This window comes from Bufo gargarizans, chromosome 2, assembly GCF_014858855.1.
Source record: "Bufo gargarizans isolate SCDJY-AF-19 chromosome 2, ASM1485885v1, whole genome shotgun sequence".
NCBI classification, from domain to species: domain Eukaryota; kingdom Metazoa; phylum Chordata; class Amphibia; order Anura; family Bufonidae; genus Bufo; species Bufo gargarizans.
In genome coordinates, this window is record NC_058081.1 from 22,682,519 (window position 1) to 22,698,790 (window position 16,272).

At 45.4% G+C, this 16,272-nt stretch overlaps 1 protein-coding gene across 3 annotated transcripts in view; it reads left to right on the forward strand.

The window, feature by feature from the left end:
* The window catches only part of PLD2 (phospholipase D2), a 76,752-nt gene that overhangs the window by 22,576 nt on the left and 37,904 nt on the right, over positions 1-16,272 (forward strand). For all 3 annotated transcript variants that reach the window (XM_044278734.1, XM_044278733.1, XM_044278732.1), the window contains exons 2-4: positions 13,038-13,152; positions 14,931-15,046; positions 15,821-15,972. In XM_044278734.1, the coding sequence (XP_044134669.1) occupies positions 13,050-13,152; positions 14,931-15,046; positions 15,821-15,972 (371 nt within the window). In that variant the 5' untranslated portion in view covers positions 13,038-13,049. The remainder of the gene's footprint in view (positions 1-13,037; positions 13,153-14,930; positions 15,047-15,820; positions 15,973-16,272) is intronic.

The following is a 16,272-nucleotide window of genomic DNA, read 5'->3' on the forward strand; positions in this document are numbered from 1 at the left end:
TGGTCACTTCCACAGTTGCATTAGCAAAAAAAGTTTCAATTTTCACGGCAGTATCAGAATTGGACCTCCACTGATTGGCACTGGATTGTCTTCTCTGATTGAGTCTTCTCGGAGTCTCATTTTCTGCTTCATAGCACCGATGGACGTTGACGTGTTAGGCGAGAAACATCAGAGAACAAACAACCTGCAACCATTGCTGGCAGAACACAAGCTGAAAGTGGTGGCAGTGTTATGGTCTGGAGAAGATTTTTGTGGCATTCTCTGGGCCAATCATCCATGTGGAAGGCACTCAACACTGATTTGGGTATAAATCCAGTCTTGCAGATCACGTGCACCCATAAACGCTGATTGTCTTCTCTGGGGCGGATAAGATTTTCTAGCAACACAATGCGACCTGTCACACAGCTAGAAATGTCCGACACTGGTTGGAAGAGGATGATCGAGACTTCCAAATACTACCCTGGCTTCTCAGACTTGAAACCATTTGCCCATCTGTGGGGCCACCTTGATGGTCATGTTCTCTCTATGGATCCTCCTCCAGCAGCTGTGGGATGCACTGCAGTCAGCATGGCTCCACATACCCGTGACAACCTACCAGGACCTTATTGAGTCTCTCCCAGCCCATCTAGCTATGTCCGTGCTTTGGATATTAGCTGCTGGTCAGAATAATGGGACTTGACCGTGTAAAAAAATAAAAAAATAAAAGGGGTGGATTATTTAGCAAACTACCCACTTTGTTATTATAGATGCATTAGGGTGGCTTAGATGACTTGTAGGTACAGCCAGTATCTTCTTATCCCAGGGACTTTCTCAGAGATGCTGTAGGGACCCTCATAATCAATTACCTTGAGCTGCTGCATTGTGACTGCCACTGTATTAGCAGGTAGTATTTGCATGTAGCTGTGCAGTGGGCACCCAGAATTAATTTTACTGGTGGGTGCTAGGCACCCCAGTCTGACACTGTGTCCGGGTATGTGGCTTGGGGGTTCGTATGGGTGTGTACATTCTCTTAGAGGGTGCGTCCAAGTGTGTGGATTCCCTATGGGGGCATGCCCAAATGGGTGGGTTCCCTACGGAGGTGCATCCTGGTGAGTGGATTCTCTATGAGGGTGTTTCCAGGTGTATTCTCTGTGGATGTGCCCTGGTGTCTATCTTCTCTAGATATGGTGTGTGTAATCCTTATGGGGGGTGTGCATATTCGCTATCACGGAGTAAATAACCCCGACACCAAAAAACACACTTTTTCTCCTCTGTCTAGGTTGGGTTGATTCACATATCCTCTCTCGTCTGTACCTGGTGCCCTGGGCTTGTTCTCTGTGCACCAGAGGTTGTCCCCTTTAATCCTTGTTTCTACTTATAATGATCTTTGCGGGTTCAGTGTCCTGCCTGACTCTTGGGGTGCCGACTGTTCTATGCCCTCCTGCCTGGTCCCTGCCACTATGTGCAGGCTCAGTATATATTCAGCATTTGGCCTGTATCTTGCTGCACTGATCACTGTGATCTAAGCCACACACTGACACACTTCCTGGATGTTGGCTTTTACAGTCCTTTGGTCCCTGCAGTGTCATCTAGTGGCCACAAGTAACATTGCAGGCATATTCAATGCGTGGATTTACATGCTTATGGAGGAACAGACACTCCAAGGGCGGGGTCTTCGTACAGTATTGGAAGGCATTCCAGTATTGTGTTTTATTATTTTTTCGAATTGACCACTATATGTTAATACCAGGACTGGTTTGTTTTGTGCATATCTTTTTGTATTATTGTGATTATTTTTATTAGGATTGTTTTTAAATAGAAGAATATTCCTATCCTTATTTTTAGCTATTTTAGCCGCACGCTCTAACATCCATTTCGGGTGCCCTCTTTTCCGCAATCTCGTCATAATGATCATGCTCTCCTCTACAAACGCCTGGTATGAACTACAATTGCGTCGAGCCCTTATTAATTTGCCTACCGGTATTCCTTTTAATAGTATGTGCTATGTGTCCACTATTTGCTCTTAATATGGTATTCCCCGCAACTTCTTTTCTATAAGTTTGAGGTTGTATGATTTCCTGCACTTCTCCACTTAATTTTAGATCCAAAAAATTCCGGGCCCCCCACCCCATCTATGTACCTGCCATACCAGACTATGGCATCCCCATATGGATTGGCATCACAGTATATATATACTTCTCCTCCCAATAGGACATCACTACATTTGCTAGTGATGGGGAGAATTTTGCCCACATTGAAACTCCTTTTTTCTGCAAATAGAAGAGACCATTGAAGGAGAAACAAGTATTCTGTTGTTTCTATTACCGGTATATAATCTAAGAATTCTTCCGAATATCTGCTGTACTTATTCAAGTTACTTATAAAATACTCTAATGCCAGCATTGCTATTCTGTGTGGTATCGAGGGATATAAAGCTGTGACATCACATGTCATGTCAACCATACATAGTTACTATACCATTTTTTTGTTATCGAAAAAACTTTTCAAAACTTTAGACATGTTACCAATGTACCCTGGGATCCTTTTCACAAGGGGCTGCAAAATTGTATCTAGCCATTCCCCCGAATCTTCATTGAGCGACCCTATCCCTGATATTATAGGTCGGATGCACCTTGGGCAGTGCATGAATGAGCGGAGTTACTGGTGATTCTATATCCAAAAACTCAGTGTGTGAATATTCCCTTATTTGTACCTTTGGCTACCAGGTGTCACGGATGGTGTTGCAGAAAGCTGGAACTTATAAATAAACATCCGACTGGCTTGATCCCAAACTAAGGAGCATATGGGTGAGCCCTATAAAACCCCTAGAGCTCTCCCTGACTGCTATGCCCATGCAAAGGTCTTTGTCACTGTGTGACACCTGAAAACCCTATAATTTAGGGTCACCTAGAATCAAGCCAGCAAGGAAACACAAATAAAGGAAAAATACTTATCTGAGGGAAACAGCAGCAGCAGCCTCCAGCAGTGAACACTTTATCCAGGAAGTAGTATAAACCGCAAAGTGAGGCAGTATGGGAGGGAATATAAAGGGAGACAATTAGTGTAAATAGGTGACAGCTGGGAGAAGGAAAGGAGATGACAAAGTGAAACCAAAACAAAGAACGTCATGCAAGAGGTAGAGAAGAACGTCTGCCATAGCTTCTCACAGAAGTGGCGGTGACACCAGGTCATTGTAAATTTAGCGAAACCTGATTAGGGGATCACCACTAAGTTTGTCATATACACTTTCATCACCCAGCAACGCTATCATCTGTTGTTGTTAATCTGATTTATTCATCACTACCAGTGATGGTCAGTTCGCAGTGTTCGCCAACGAACACATGCGGGCTGCCATATTGACTCACCCGTCTGGCGATGCACAGGTAAGCCCTTACCTGTGCCGGGAGCCAGTTTGAAATCTAATGCGGTCACCGGGAGCAGGCAGTTCCAAGAACAGCCCGATGAAGGCCCCCGGCGGCTTTTCTCGGAACTGCCTGCTCCCAGTGACCTCATTTGATTTCAGACCGGCTCCCGGCACAGGTAAGGGCTTACCTGTGCATCGCCAGACGGGTGAGTCAGTATGGCAGCCCGCATGTGCTCGTTGGTCGAACACTGCAAACTGACCATCACTGATCACTACCACGCTCCCCCCCCCCCCCCCCCCTCTTATCCGCCATCTTGATTATTATATACCTCATATTGGATAATTCCGATAAGGCTGCTCTTTGTTTGAAACTCAAATTGTGTGCTTTTTTTTTTTTTTTATCACAGTGGAGTCGCGCATCGTGCAAGGAGGTAATTTCTCTTTCCAATACCTCTTGCGCGACTCCGGTGGATACAATTTGGGGTTGGCAATTCTGCAACCTCCACCTGTCCTTTCAGGGCGAGGAGCCGGGTTTTCAGATTGGAGATCATTCAGACATTATAGCAGGGCTATGTGTTCTTTGAAAGATAATCCCATAAACTCATTGGGAAGTGGTTGTATTTCGGCATCTGTCTGAACACGTCCCACCTGACCATCCGGTTCACAGAAATGTTTTTTAACCGTTAGGTCTCTAATACATTTGTTTGTCTAGCAATGTAAAAAACTAATTAAAAGTCATTAATAGGCAAAAAATGAAGACCCAATGATGGCACTTCTGGCTGATCTTGTGTCAAAATATAATCGGACAGGTTCAGTACATCTAATATTTCCGCGTCCTGAAAAGCCGTGTCTATTTTTTATTTTTTTTGTCTGCTGGAGTATATTTCCTTCAAATTGCTACAATCTGAATAAAAAGGAGCCTGCTGAAGGAGGGAAGTGTGGTGAGCGGGATGCCGGCCATCGGGATATGAGTCACTGGCATCCAGCCCAACCATGGCTGAACCTGGATGTGCAGACCGAGTGCACGCAGCTTCCAGTATGTGGCAGGACAACTTTTTAGTGGGGGAGGGTAAGGGAGTTGGAAGCACACTAACGAGGTGTAAGGTAGGTTACTGGGGCAATGCAGGACGGAGAACCGGGCGACCGCTCAGACTGGACAGGGCTGATCTATAGAGGTGTGTACAAGGGGAACTGCCACGAGGGAGAGAATAATCGACTAAGGAGAACTGTTGGGCAGGGACATGGGCTCCTAACTGAGCCTAGGTGCCATAGGGAATCGAAGAAATAATGGCCTATGTGACAATGAATGAGGAACCACAGAGAATGGAAGGTGGGATGGTATAAGACCGGGGGGGGGGGGGGTAAGCTGTCGGGGCTATATGAACACACAACGGCATATACATATACCAGTATATCTGGTATCACCCCTCTATACAGTGCATCCCCTTCATATGCAGGATACCCCCTCTATACAGTGCACCTCCCTTTATATGCAGGATACCCCCTCTATACAGTGCACCTCCCTTTATATGCAGGATACCCCCTCTATACAGTGCACCTCCCTTTATATGCAGGATACCCCCTCTATACAGTGCACCTCCCTTATATGCAGGATACCCCCTCTATACAGTGCACCCCCCTATATGCAGCATACTCCCTTTATATGCAGGATACCCCCTCTATACAGTGCACCCCCCTATATGCAGCATACTCCCTCTATACAGTGCACCTCCCTTATATGCAGGATACCCCCTCTATACAGTGTACTCCCTTTATATGCAGCATACTCCCTCTATACAGTGCACCTCCCTTATATGCAGGATACCCCCTCTATACAGTGTACTCCCTTTATATGCAGCATACTCCCTCTATACAGTGCACCTCTCTTATATGCAGGGTGCACCCCCCTATATGCAGGATGCCCCCTATATATGCAGGATACCCCCTCTATACAGTGTACTCCCTTTATATGCAGCATACTCCCTCTATACAGTGCACCTCTCTTATATGCAGGGTGCACCCCCCTATATGCAGGATGCCCCCTATATATGCAGGATACCCCCTCTATATAGTGTACTCCCTTTATATGCAGCATACTCCCTCTATACAGTGCACCTCTCTTATATGCAGGATGCCCCCTTTATACAGTGCACCCCCCTATATGCAGGATGCCCCCTCTATACAGTGCACACCCCTCTATACAGAGCACAAAAAGTTATTGCCAGAAAAAAGTTATCAGGAAGAATTGCTAATCCTTTATTTTATTTTTTTGCAAGCTTGCCTAACCCTAGGGTGGGGCTGGGGGTGACATACAGAAACTACTGTAGCATTTGTAGACCATTATCAAAAATGTGCAACGTTTGATAAATTTGGAGGAAAGTACACCAACGCAGATATATATATATATATATATTTATTCCCCTTTTTGGATAAAAGCCCCCCCTCCCCAGGGCTGTGCAGTGCCTCGAGATCTCTGCAGTTCCTCGCTATAACATATAAGGTATTATTGAGGTACGGCTTAAATATTCACGTGAGACATCCAAATGAAATCCTGTTGGTTGTGGAGTGAGAAGAATTTTTCCCATGCAGAGTTTAATAATCTCTTGGAAACTGTTCCAGAATGGGTGATTTATGGGACAAGATCTCCATATATGAAGCGGAGCGCCCATCACGCTGCCAACACGAGGGTGACGGGCTGGAGTCAATCTTGTGTAATAGGTCAGGCGTTCTGCATCATCCGGAGACTGGTTTTATAGTTTAGTCCCTGATGGCAAGTAGATATTGAATAGAAATGTATTCCCTTCAATATAGATTTATAGGAGTTCTCCGAGACTGGGAACCTCTTTGGATATGACCGTGCCCCCTCCTGCTAGCAGTGCTCTGGTTCCAGTGCCAAGCTCCTTTCTCCATTGCTTCAGGTCCCCGCAGGACTGAAAGTATGATGTTCCATCTACACAGACATCACTGCTGCAGGCCAGTCAGCGGTGATGTGTGTAGGCACAGCATGGGACCACTGCTACTGCTGAGGCCATCGATTGGCTGCAGCGGTGAGGTGCACATAGACACCATGTAACACTCTGGGTCCAGCTGGGACCTGAAGTAGTGGAGGAGAAGGTTGCTCACTAGTTGAATCAGAGTGCCAGTAAAACCAGTCAGCTGTTTGAATGGAATGCAGTGCTCGTACAAGCCCTGCCTTATTGTCACTGCTTAGCAGGTGTAATTGCAGCTCCTCCATCCTACTCACTTCAATGGAAAGGAGGAGTTACTCTGTCTGCTCTTTCCCATTGAAGCATGTGCAGTAGTATTTGTCCTGCTGAATCTCTGCATATTTGCCGGCTAGAGGCCAGATCTCTGTTGGACCCAGTTATAGTCAATGTGGACGGCGGGCATTCTGGTATCATCTGACCATGCCGGATCCAGTGAGCTGGTCCATGCCCGAACTCCTGCCGCAAGTGTGAAACAGTCCTAAGTCAGTCCTTTCTCGTAAGCAAAGGCCACCTGTAGGTGTTGCCTAAACAGATCTTTTTAGAAGAAGCTTAAGATCTGCAGATAAGCAACAGGGTTTTATAGCAGGAATCAGTTTTCCAGCCCCAAGTCCAAGAAGAAGCCAAAAGCATGCACTATGACGTTGGGGTTCCTCCAGTTGAGGTTAGCCGCTCCTGATGGTTGATGAGACCCAGGCATCTGATATGTCCTAGAATTCTTAGCCAGGTAAGTACCTGATCTCTGGGCACCTCAATTAGAGTCCCTACGCTACTCCCTATGTGCGCTCTCCTCTCCTCCTTTTCCTCAAAGAGGAACAGAGGTCTATTTCAGGGCCTTTATCATTCCCAGGGCAACCGAAGGTTGGTATCGGTCGATGGACTTGATATTTCTGGAGCAACTTAATTGTAAAGCGGAAGTTGGAGAAGGAATCCATCAAGCTTGTTATCACAGCTTTTTAAAGAAACCATTCTCTTTGCCACCAAGATGCGTCTTCACATCCCAATTCTATTGTCACTGTTTTAGTCTCACTGGAAATTCAGGGACAGGCAGGGCATTAAGACAGTGGACTCTAGGCACAGGCCCGGCCTTAATACCACTGGTAACCAGTTACAGCCTAGGGTTCCTTGCCACTTGACATCAAGGATATCACAAAACTTGGCACCAACAGTCTAGTACTTAAGAAAAGCTGAATACCTGGCAGTGTTTGGTGCATCAAACCACTGTATGCCAAGGGTAGGCTTGAGCATTAAAACTGGATGCCTTGGTCAGGCTGGTGCATGAAACTCTGGATACGAGAAATAGTTTGGGTCATGAAATTATACCACTAGACACCAGGGATAGACTGGGGCATCAGAGAACTGGATGTCAGGACCAGGCTGGGTCTTCAAACCACTGGACACCAAGATCCGACTGTGGCATAAAAAAATGGATGCTAGACTGAAGTGCCAGCTTGGGACATAGTCATTGAAAGCTAGGGCCAAACTTGGATATTAAGCCATAGGATATAAGCTTCCTTAGACACCAGAGATTTGGTCACCAAAACGTGGAACTTGAATGATTATGGCGCATTGGAACTGGTGTGGTCTTCACGGTTTTGTGAGAATGGTGCACCTTATTCTTGACAAATCTACTAGTAGGACTGGAGAACCCACCTCCAGATATGCTGTACATGGCCAGAGATTACTAAGCACTCCATCCATGTGCAGCTCGTGCACCGAACGCACGGCCACAAGATTTCAGGGCCAGGCCTCAGTACGTTTCTAGTAGTCGGTGGTTTGGAAAGGAGGGGAGCCTTGGGTGCAAGAAAAAAAGCCTATTTCTCAACAAGGAGGCAGCCTATTGAAATAGGACCAAGAGCCTTACAGTGTACTGATGAGTGTGCATCTCACATGTCAGATGGATTCATAACGATTTATCTGATGACTGAGTCCCTTTAAAATAACTTTTACTTCCCCTCACTATCCCTACAAGTGCTATTCAAAGTGATAATTGCATTCCAGTGAGATTCGCCCGGACTTAGTAATGTATTATGTGAGTGTGTACACAAGTGAATCAGGCAAAAATCTGTCAGGACCTGCAACTATAACATAGGTATATTCTGTATATGGTGATGTGGAGCATGCTGGTATAACCTGGGCATCCTCTGTACATAGCTATAGTGTTATGCATATAGTAAACTATATATTTCCCTCTAGCTTGGAGACTAGGGAGTCCTCCGCCTTTGTTTTTCATGCATCTCCTGGAGATACCATACGTGAAACCTACGTTGAGGGCTCGCCCATCCTTAAGGCCTGAGGGTATTACTGTATGTAGTTTACTATGTTGGATGGATTACACTGTTATCACTGTTTGTGGTAATGGGCAGCTCCCATGTGTAATATTTGGATTGCCTCTGTAGCTCAGTAATTCCTCTCCCGTATTTCCTGTTTTTGTGCCAGGTTCCTTGGTAGAGAACTGCTTGACTTAAGACTCTTGGCAGGAGGCTGGACATTACACAAGACTCGGCTGCCCTGGATTTTCTCTTTGCTCACATTGAGTCTCTGAGCGTCCAGACACCAGTGCAGTGTTTTAAGATGGTGAATTTAGTGGGGGTGTTAGTGTATGCGTTGTCAGAGGATGGGGTCCGTTTTCCATGTTTAGTCTGTTACATGTGAACGTTCCTGGTTGTCTATAATTTTTACAAGTGATGATCAATCCTCAGGATGGGCCATCACTATCTGATTGGCCTACGTAGTGGACGAAGCTGTATAGTTCAGGTGCTGACGTACGGAGCTATGCAGAACAGCAGTTTGATGAAGGGTGCAGGAAGTCTTGGGGATGGGGGATAAGCTTTCACTTGTTAAATCAAGGACAACTCCTTCGAGCAGTGGCGTACCGTCATTGTAGGTAGATCATGCAACTGCGACGGGGCCGCGATGGAGGAGGATTTGGCACTGAACTCCTTTTCAAGACAAGAAAACTCAGCATTTTCATGCAGCCTCCACTAGAGGGAGCTCAATGCAAAAATATTATTTAATCTTTCATTCCAATACCTAGAGCTCCTCCTAGTGGTGGCTTTAGGCAGCTAGTTTTCTAATATGTGAAGGGAAGCAAGAGATATATTGATGTATTCCTGGAAGTTGTCTGGTGTAACTACATTGAGAAATATCTTGTTCACAATGAGCGCTATAGTTATAAAGCACCTATTCCACCTTTTTATGACCTAAAAGTCAGATTAAGTGGGTGAGGTGGAGGGCGACTTTTTTATCACTTTCTTTTTTTTTTTTTTTCTTATAAAAAATTTAATAAATGTAGATTAGAAATCTGGGGAGTTGCACTTTGCGTTTCCTCAGAGTGATTGATGCACGAATACTGGGAAACTGGATTGGGCAGGGGGGCCCATACTAAGTTTTGGTATGGGGCCCTATGTGATCTGTGTACGCTCCTGCCTTCAAGGTTTAAATGTATATTGCTGCTGTGATGATTCAGGGGTTTAACTATAGAAGGTGCAGAGATAGCAGCCACACCAGAGGTCCTGGTAGCTGACAAACATGCTGTCGCCCAGCTTTCTGGGACTCCTGAAAGGCAAGCCTTCCTGGTTGTGCTGCAATACTTACCCCCGAGAATAAGTAGAGAGGAGCTTGCAGGATGGTCTGCTGTGCTGTTGTAGTGTCTGGTTGGCAGGCACGTCTTGGTATCTCTCCATTGTGTAATCACTTTATGATATAAATTGATATAAATATTTTCTCTGCATTTCCCAGGACTGACGCAGAGATTACTTCTCGGTTTTTGTGTTATGTTCTCATCTGGTGGTGTTGATCGACTAAGATTTATATTTTTTCCAGTAGAGCCAATCTTGAGCACTACTGATAGGTGTGGCAGAACTGGACAGCTGGGGTACCAGAGCCAAAGCGGCAGAGCGCGCCGGGAGGCTGAGGTGGCAGAGCGCCGGGAGGCTGAGGTGGCAGAGCGCCGGGAGGCTGAGGTGGCAGAGCGCCGGGAGGCTGAGGTGGCAGAGCGCGCCGGGAGGCTGAGGTGGCAGCCAGAGAGCTGGGTGCCAGTAGCAAATCTGAACAGTATAGGTGGGTTTCAGTAGCCCAGCGGAATGACATAATTGGCCGTAAATGCACAGGAGAAAAGGCTGAGCTGGCCAGAGGGTGTGGGCGAGGCAGGACATGACGCTGGATCTGAGATGGGAAAGTAGCTTATGGCAGCATCAGGTTATCTGCCAGAAACCTACATGGTTTAATTACTGTAATCTTTTTTTTTTTTTTTTTTTTTTTTGCTAGTGTTTTAGAGCTAGGCATGTATACCTGAGTTGGTCTGTCAATGATTGTAATTACCTTATAATAACAGCTTTCATTAATGTCCTCTGTCTCTTTCCACTGCTCCCTTTTAAAAGACCGTTACTAGGGCTTGTCTGTCTCCCAACTAAACAGAAGACAGAGGGGCGGTCCTTCACACTGCATTCCTGCATTAGGCTTCAGAGTGAGGAGGCGTGTGTCTCAGTAATCTAATCTGATTGGCTGGCAGGGAGCTGCTGGCTACAGCAAGTGTGTATGGGAAGTGAGGGACAGCAGTTTTGGCCTCAGAGAACTGGCAGAGGAGGTCCTCATTGTAAATGTTTAAACAGCTGTAACTAAGGGAAAAACTCAAGGAAAACAGTGGTATGCGAAGAAACTAAAGATTGCTTTATGCATAATGCTGCTGCAGCAGTAACATATGCTAAAATGTATTTTTTTTTTTAATAAAAACATGAGTTACCCTTTAAGGCGTTTATAAGACACTAGTCATGGAGGAGTTAGAATGTTAAAGGGCATTTGGAATTTTTTGTCAATGCATGGTAATGTTGTATTGATTCCTATGAAAATGTTGACTACCAGCAGTGGTGAAAAAAAGGGTACTGCAAGAGTACTGAGTAAGTTGCAGCTAGTGCACAGAAATAATAGGGCCCCATAGCAAAGCTCGGATTGACACCCCTCCAAAACTTACTGTAATGTGCTATTGATGATGCAAAATATTGTGTTTTTTAGGTCTATACTAAAGTAGTTCCTCTGACTAGATAAAATGCATTCTGTCTGCCTGCTATCACCACTAGAGGGAGCTCAGTGTTGAACCCATTGTGAGCAGTGAAAATCTGTATACAGGGAGTTCCCCCTAGTGGCAGCTGCATGTTTAGTATGTACAGTCCTGATCGAAAGTTTTAAGACCACTTGAAAAATGGCAAAAAATTATATTTTACATTGTTAGATGTTAACAAGGTTCCACGTAGAGCTTCAACATGCAACAAGAAGAAATGGGAGTGAGACAAAACTTTTTTTGAGCATTCAATTATTTGAAAATTAACGATTAAACTGAAACAGGCTGTTTTTCAGCTGATCCAAAGTTTAGGACCACATGCCTTTTAAAAAGGCCAAATCTGTGCAAACATGTGGATTCATTGTCATTCTCTGTCAGGTAGTCACCTGTTGTGATGGCAAAGGCAAAAAAACTCTCCCTTTTTGAACGTGGTCGGGTTGTTGAACTGCATAAGCAGGGTCTCTCACAGCGCGCCATCGCTGCTGAGGTGGGACGCAGTAAGACAGTCATTTGGAATTTCTTAAATGATCCTGAGGGTTATGGAACAAAAAAGTCAAGTGGAAGACGCAAAAAAATGTCCTCAGCACTGAGCCGGAGGATCCAGGCTGTCAGTCAAGACACTGGATGATCCTCGACCCAAATTAAGGCCCTTACTGGTGCTGACTGCAGCCCCATAACCATCAGACGGCATCTGAGACTGAAGGACTTCAAAAACAAAAAACGTCTTCAAAGACCTCGTCTACATGGGACATTCAAAGGTGGAAGAAAGTTTTCTTCTCTGATGAGAAAAAAATGTAACCTTGATGGTCCTGATGGTTTCCAACGTTACTGGCATGACAAGCAGATTCCACCTGAGATGTTTTCTACGCGCCACAGTGGAGGGGGCGCCATAATGGTCTGGGGTGCTTTTTCCTTCAGTGGAACAATAGAGCATCAGGAAGTCCAGGGGCGTCAAACGGCCGGTGGATATGTCCAGATGTTGCAGAGAGCATTCCTCATGACTGAGGGCCCTCGTCTGTGTGGTAACGACTGGGGTTTTCAACAGGACAACTCTACAGTACAGAATGCCCGCAGGACAAGGGACTTCTTCCAGGAGAATAAAAAACTTTTGATCAGCTGAAAAACAGCCTGTTTCAGTTTATTAGTTGCTTTCATTAAATTAAATGCTCAATAAATGTTTTGTCTCGCTCCCATTTCTTCTTGTTGCATGTTGAAGCTCTACTTGGAACCTTGTTAAGATACAGCCATGCTAAATGATATTTTTTTTTGCCATTTTTCAAGTGGTCTTAAACTTTTGATCAGGACTGTATGTAGCTATTTGCTGTCTCCAAAAGCAATGCCCATTTTTCTTTTTTTCTTTTTATTACTCCTCGAACGGTCCCACTATGGTATCAAAGGCTGGGACCACCAGAGGATCCTCTGGTACTCTAGTGAGCCAGTCCAACAATGTATAGATTGCAAAGAAGAATGGGGGGGAGGGAAATGACACCTGCTCTGAGCTCAAAATTGGTTGTCACTTATCAAACCCATTCAGCCTGGAAATGTTGCTTTCCTCACTTTCATGTCCTAATTTTGTGAAGAAAATGAATCTATTGGATGTCCTTGTGTCCTAATACATTCCCCCTGACTTAATTCTTATTGTCTCCTTCAGGTGTCTTCTAACATGCAGACTCCAGACTCCCCCGATGGCTGCTTCCTGCCTGAACACCTGGACGCAGCAGCCCTAGAGTTGGACGTTGATGAGCTGGATGCTGGAGATGATGAAGGTACTCCGCACCAAACAATTTCCTATTTAGAGCATCTGCACCCAAACTTTAAACCTTCTGTGTGCTGAGAAATGTTCGTCTTTGCCTGCACAGTGTGTCGCTGGTGAAGGCAGCAGTTCATGCTGTGGAGCTGCTCTTCCATTTTACTAAGGAATTTAGAAGCGTAAATAGTTGTTATAGGGCTATAAAGTTGGGTCATCGCTATTCAACTGTCTCTCCTCTGGAATAGACAAGGTCACTTCTTTGGTCTCCCCCCTCCTTCAATGGTTTCACCACTTACCAATTTTCTGTGGGGTCCCATATCCCCATCGGTTTAATAGAAACAGAAGTACCGCAAAGTGATTTGATCTGACTCCTGTAACCACTCCCCAATGCCTTCTGTGATTAGTTACTGTAAGTTATTAGTATAAATGGGAGATGTTGTACAGGTACATCCATATGAGAGCCCACACACATGCAATGGCCAGGTTTGGGGTGGCCCAGACGCTACGCTGGGTCCCCCGGACACTGTCGACGTGTCACCACATGTGACACCCCAATGGAAAATGAGTCCAGAGAGTCAGGGTCTGCAGTAACCAGGGTGCTTCTTTACTGGAGGAATTCAGGTACAAAACAATACAGGCGAGGCATAGGGCTGGCTTCTCCAGTCTCCTCCCTGGCAGGAGAAGGGTTAGATGCTGAAGAAAGGCCTGAGCGAGCTGTCCCTCTCTCTCGTCAGAAGGCTGGTACCCTGGTCCAAGGCTGGTGATCCAGGGTCTGTGGCAGCGTATCCCCGTCTCAGCTTCTTCTTCTTGTCACTCAATAGTCTGGCAGTCTCCTCTTCAAGAAATGTTCCCTAACTGCAGAACACCAGGGGCTCTGACTGCTCACCTTATATACTATTTCTAGCTAGAATGGAGCATTCTAGTGGGGAGGGGTGGAGTGGAGAAACACAGCCTAAACAGTTACAATGTTACAACTCCCCTATCTCATAGACTTACGTTAGAGCTTTAATAATAATGGCAAAGACACAGCAGTTTTTTCCAGACACAAACAGGTTTTCAGACATAATAATAACATGGCTAAAACCAGACATTCAAAGGGTCATTCTGTCTGGTTTTGGTGGTAAACAAGTCTGGCTTTTTCCCTCCAAAACATGATCATCTTTAACCCATAATGGTAGCTGTGAAAAATTACTAGTGTTTTATCATTTGCGAGAAAGTCCCACAAGTCTCTCAATGTTAATTAACCCTTTCCACAGTGCTGTGCAAATGGATATACAGCAGGATATATATCACAACATACATATACAATGCAGTTACACAGTATTAAACAGTATAAGACAATGCAATTTAACCCTTTCAAGTGAAATAAAGTAAGGAGTTGATGAGTTTGCATAGGGGAAACAGGGGTCCCCGCTCCAGGTCACTACATACACTCTAGGAGGTAGCAATGCAAAGTTCTCCATTTTAGCTGTATTTGCCCAGACTTTCACATGGCATTACAAAGTCTGTGAAATGTCACCTGATTGTCAGAGGTGATGTTTAACTCATAAAGGGGAAAAGCAAACGCCTTAGGTTGATCTCGTAAGAACTAGAGGGCAAAAGTGCAGCAGCACATCCCCCGCATGGAGGAACTGGTAAAATATTAAATGGCAGTCAAGAACCTAATGTTGATGTTTAATTAGATCTTTTACAAAGCTAAGTCTCATCAACTAATCGCTGACCTCTGTGCCAGCACAGAATTATGCATTTTAATTGGCACGGCCTCTTTTTATTATATTTCTTCTCTCTCTCCAGCTTTCTTGACAGTCTATGATCTGAAGCCACTAAAGAACCAAGGGTCTGTTTTCCTGAAAGGTGTCTCCGTGACTGCAAATATATTACAGACCGAGCGTTATACCAGCGGCTCCAAGGTGATGAATCGTAGAGTTTATTTAAAAAGGAGCTATGAGTCTGCCCCTCCTCCTGCAGGGTGATACATATAGAAGGAGCTATGAGTCTGCTCCTCCTCCTGCAGGGTGATACATATAGAAGGAGCTATGAGTCTGCCCCTCCTCCTGCAGGGTGATACATATAGAAAGAGCTATGAGTCTGCCCCTCCTCCTGCAGGGTGATACATATAGAAGGAGCTATGAGTCTGCTCCTCCTCCTGCAGGGTGATACATATAGAAGGAGCTATGAGTCTGCCGCTCCTCCTGCAGGGTGATACATATAGAAGGATCTATGAGTCTGCCCCTCCTCCTGCAGGGTGATACATATAGAAGGAGCTATGAGTCTGCCCCTCCTCCTGCAGGGTGATACATATAGAAGGAGCTTTGAGACTGCCCCTCCTCCTGCAGGGTGATACATATAGAAGGAGCTATGAGTCTGCCCCTCCTCCTGCAGGGTGATACATATAGAAGGAGCTATGAGTCTGCTCCTCCTCCTGCAGGGTGATACATATAGAAGGAGCTATGAGTCTGCTCCTCCTCCTGCAGGGTGATACATATAGAAGGAGCTATGAGTCTGCTCCTCCTCCTGCAGGGTGATACATATAGAAGGAGCTATGAGTCTGCCCCTCCTCCTGCAGGGTGATACATATAGAAGGAGCTATGATTTGGCCCCTCCTCCTGCAGGGTGATAGGTTATGGATACACATTATATATCGATGTTACTGGTTCTGATACAATGTATCTTCTTTATAACAGGTTCGGACCAGCACTTTATATTCTGTAGCCCTGACACACGGCCCGTTTCAATGGATCATTAAAAAGAAGTTCAAACATTTTCAGGAGCTTCACCGTGATCTTCTAAGACACAAAATATTTGTCTCCCTCCTTCCCCTGAACCCACTCTCTCGGTAAGAAGTGCTCTGTGACGGGGGGTTATGTTTCGGGCTGTAGCCATGTGATTTAGAGAACATCTTTGATTATCTCCCCGGGAGGCGCTAATCTTGTTAGATACGCTCACAGAGGCACATGACTTGCCGGTTACTCACAACTACAGGCACAGTAAACAAGAAAATAATGGGGTGTGGAAGGTGTCGCTCACTGCAGGTTATGAGGAGATTGTGTCCCGCCTATTTATGCTAAGCAACAGTTATGAGACTATCCTCCTCCACGGGAAGAATGTGGACACAATAACGTCAAGTGGTGGCGCT